Source organism: Gigantopelta aegis, chromosome 12 (genome assembly GCF_016097555.1).
Source record: "Gigantopelta aegis isolate Gae_Host chromosome 12, Gae_host_genome, whole genome shotgun sequence".
NCBI classification, from domain to species: domain Eukaryota; kingdom Metazoa; phylum Mollusca; class Gastropoda; order Neomphalida; family Peltospiridae; genus Gigantopelta; species Gigantopelta aegis.
Genome location: NC_054710.1, coordinates 784,243 through 788,073, shown reverse-complemented (window position 1 = coordinate 788,073; position 3,831 = coordinate 784,243). Strand labels below are relative to the sequence as shown.

Sequence of the window (3,831 nt, the reverse complement as noted above, 5' to 3'; positions counted from 1 at the left end):
CTCGGGTATGAGGGGATGGAATAGAGTCGTGTTTAGCTATGAATCAAGATTCATACTGCGATTTGTCAATGGCAGGCAGAGGGTTTGGAGACGACGTGGTGAACATCATGGTCAGTGTTGTGTTAGTGAAGTTGACAGATTCGAAGGCGGAAGTGTAATGGTTTGGATGCTTCTGTGGAAATTTCCTTTCGCGACTTCTTGTCATCCGTGGCCACCTTAACGCTGCTACATACCGTGAGCAGGTGCTGGCCCAGGAACGTGTGCCCTTCCTGGCAGCTCATGGTCTAGGCCTGATCTTTCATTATAACAACGCCAGACCACACACGGCCATCTTGAGAAGAGTTTACCTGAGGAACGCGGGCATCAATGTCATGGATTGGCCTTCAGGGTCGTCCGACCTGAATCCCATCGAGCACGCCTGGAATTTGATGGGAAGATGCCGGCGCACTTGTAGGAACCCTCCACAGACTTTGCAGAAACAATGGCGCCGTATCCCTAATGCAGTCTTTACACGCATCAGGCAGTCAATGAGGAGGCGTTGCCTTGAAGTTGTGGGTAAACATGGAGGGTATACGCGCTACTGAACCTGTGATTTCATCAGACGACCTTGCTTGTGAATTACTATTTTGACTGTTTGTGCTTTTGACGAATGCTGTGGGCGCATCATATATATATATATATATATATATATATATATATATATATATATATATATATATATATATATATATATATATATATATATTTATTTATTTATTTATTTATTTATTTATTTATGTGTGTGTGTGTGTTAACTGTTTCAGCAAATAAGAACACCATGTTGAAAGCAGCGCTGTGTATTCTGATCGCCTGGCTGGCTGTAGTTATACCGGAAGTAGCCGGTGATACGTGCAAGCGCTACATAGTAAACGGATGTAGCATCCCCGGTAAACTCCCTTTTTTCTACAAGAAACGATTCATGGCCGCTTGTAACAGACATGACGTGTGTTACTACTGTGTGAGTATTTTATTTCTAACAGACTCGTTGTGTGTTACTTATGTATAAACATTTTAACACAACATATATTATTGAAGTGAGAAGGGGGTTGGGGTGGGGTGGGGGGCTAGGGGCTAGTATTTCAGAACATCTAGTTTTCAAAATTGTACGGGGGAGCATATCCCCGTCCCCCCCCCCCCCCCCCCCCCGCACATAACAGTAAAATGTTGTCTGGACTCTATCTTACATACAGATGCATACAGGATCATCAAACCTCACATGTAGGAACAGCTTGGGATGGCGGTGTGTCGCGTACTATTTCTAGGTCACGGCGACCTACTTCTCACGGTCTACTGCACATAACAGTAAAATGTTGTCTGGACTCTATCTTACATACAGATGCATACAGGATCATCAAACCTCACATGTAGGAACAGCTTGGGATGGCGGTGTGTCGCGTACTATTACTAGGTCACGGCGACCTACTTATCACGGTCTACTGCACATAACAGTAAAATGTTGTCTGGACTCTCTCTTGCATACAGATGCATACAGGATCATCAAACCTCACATGTAGGAACAGCTTGGGATGGCGGTGTGTCGCGTACTATTTCTAGGTCACGGCGACCTACTTCTCACGGTCTACTGCACATAACAGCAAAATATTGTCTGGACTCTCTCTTACATACAGATGCATACAGGATCATCAAACCTCACATGTAGGAACAGCTTGGGATGGCGGTGTGTCACATACTATTACTAGGTCACGGCGACCTACTTCTCACGGTCTACTGCACATAACAGTAAAATCTTGTCTGGACTCTCTCTTGCATACAGATGCATACAGGATCATCAAACCTCACATGTAGGAACAGCTTGGGATGGCGGTGTGTCGCGTACTATTTCTAGGTCACGGCGACCTACTTCTCACGGTCTACTGCACATAACAGCAAAATATTGTCTGGACTCTCTCTTACATACAGATGCATACAGGATCATCAAACCTCACATGTAGGAACAGCTTGGGATGGCGGTGTGTCACATACTATTACTAGGTCACGGCGACCTACTTCTCACGGTCTACTGCACATAACAGTAAAATCTTGTCTGGACTCTATCTTGCATACAGATGCATACAGGATCATCAAACCTCACATGTAGGAACAGCTTGGGATGGCGGTGTGTTGCGTACTATTTCTAGGTCACGGCGACCTACTTCTCACGGTCTACTGCACATAACAGTAAAATGTTGTCTGGACTCTATCTTGCATACAGATGCATACATACATAAACTGTTTCTCTGTCACCAAATGACACGCTAAACACGCTAAACAAAATGTCCCTTTCTAATAAAGAACAATAACTTCAATTAATCATACAGCACCTTCTCTATTGGATACATTATCGTCAGTAGTTGGTCAAAAGCAAACTGTTCATCTATCCCATTGCAAAAAGTTGACATAATTAGAATTGAATCATAACCGTAACATATGTATTATTAATATCCACGGTTTTCCTTCAAACTCTGACGGGCGTATCATGTACCACACCGGTATTCTTGTTATAAATAAGCATAACAAGGAATTATAAAAATCATGATATATGTTTTGATAAAACACTGAACAGCTATCGAAACGGATGGATTTGCTAATATGTATGGATGACGCAGCCGTTCCTGGTTTGTTTGTCCATTTGTTGCACTATTTCGGTTGAGGAACGGTTGAAACATGGTACCACAAGTTTTGAATACCAGCATATATATAGGGTACGTAACACTATTCGGACGTAGAAAGAAACACACTTTATACGTCCCTTCTGACTACGTGCTCTAGTAGTGTCGTTAAACAAACACAAACCTTACTGTCCATTGCAGGGCAAGACCAGAGGTGTGAGTCGGAAAACCTGCGATCGTGACTTCCTCTCCAACATGAAGAAAACGTGTCGTTGGTACCTTCCCTACTGTCGATCAACTGCCTTTGTTTACTACATGGCCGTCAGGGCCGGTGGGTCTAAGGGATACAATAAGCCGCAGCAATGGTGGTGCGGCCAGAGTTGGGTCCCCGGTTGCATGAAATAGGACAATACTTCGGAAGTATGTCCGTGAAAAGAGGGAGGTAACTCCCAGTTTTGTTTTCTGTGGAGAATAAACTGAGTAACATAATTGTTTTTGTTTTAATTTTCATTTATTATAGCCTGTAGAATAAATATCAATAAATAAGCACACACACACACTTCCGTCAAAACAGGGACTATTTACACAAAAGACCGTCAACCTAGTTTTGATTGGATTTGATTGATTGACTGATTGAAAAATATTGTATTGCTTTTCAAAAAGAACAAATTGATTAGGTACAAATTACACAACTTACTGAGCATTCTCCATACAAGATTAGTTTTGCACGTAAACGTAAATCTACGACTAAACTACAATTCTTATTACTATTAACAGTACAACACATGCAATTTGAATTTTTTAATTTTTTTATTTGTTGTCCTTAAACTGCTCCATCTTCCCTAATGATGCAATTGTCTGCGTGACAAGACATGTAAACGTATGGCCGGTGTAAATGGATTGCAAGTCCATGGGAACAGTTGTAAAAGGAATTTAAATCCGGTAGGAATACAAGTCCTAGGAAAAACAAACTAAAAATAAGCCACGTATAAAAGTCCGGGTAGGACTAGGGTTCTAAGAACTGGATATCCGATAGGACTACTCTTCCCACATACCTGCGTTCCTGTTACAACGGTATAACTGTTAGTACAATTACGATTTGTTTGTGAAATTGGCTCCAGGGAGGTAACTCCCGATTCTGTTTCCTGTGTACAATTAACGAAGGTAACCGAGACTCGTTTCT

The 3,831-nt window shown here is 42.1% G+C and overlaps 2 protein-coding genes across 2 annotated transcripts in view; both read left to right on the top strand.

The window, feature by feature from the left end:
- Positions 1-158, top strand: part of LOC121386534 — a 39,192-nt gene extending 39,034 nt beyond the window's left edge. The window contains exon 8 of the mRNA XM_041517471.1: positions 76-158. Coding sequence (XP_041373405.1) covers positions 76-158 — 83 coding nt within the window. The remainder of the gene's footprint in view (positions 1-75) is intronic.
- A 644-nt stretch (positions 159-802) lies between these two features.
- Positions 803-3,134, top strand: LOC121385745 (conodipine-P3-like). The gene is made up of 2 exons (XM_041516514.1): positions 803-997; positions 2,850-3,134. Exons 1-2 carry the CDS (start codon positions 818-820, stop codon positions 3,051-3,053), a joined length of 384 nt encoding a protein of 127 aa, XP_041372448.1. The 5' UTR covers positions 803-817; the 3' UTR covers positions 3,054-3,134.
- The last annotated feature ends 697 nt before the right edge of the window (positions 3,135-3,831 follow it).

Excerpts from the sequence above, each read along its gene's own strand:
- LOC121385745 (XM_041516514.1), top strand. The coding sequence starts at position 818 with ATGTTGAAAGCAGCGCTGTGTATTCTGATCGCCTGGCTGGCTGTAGTT. Across the intron at positions 998-2,849 it reads ATGACGTGTGTTACTACTGT|GGCAAGACCAGAGGTGTGAG; the intron begins GTGAGTATTTTA and ends TGTCCATTGCAG.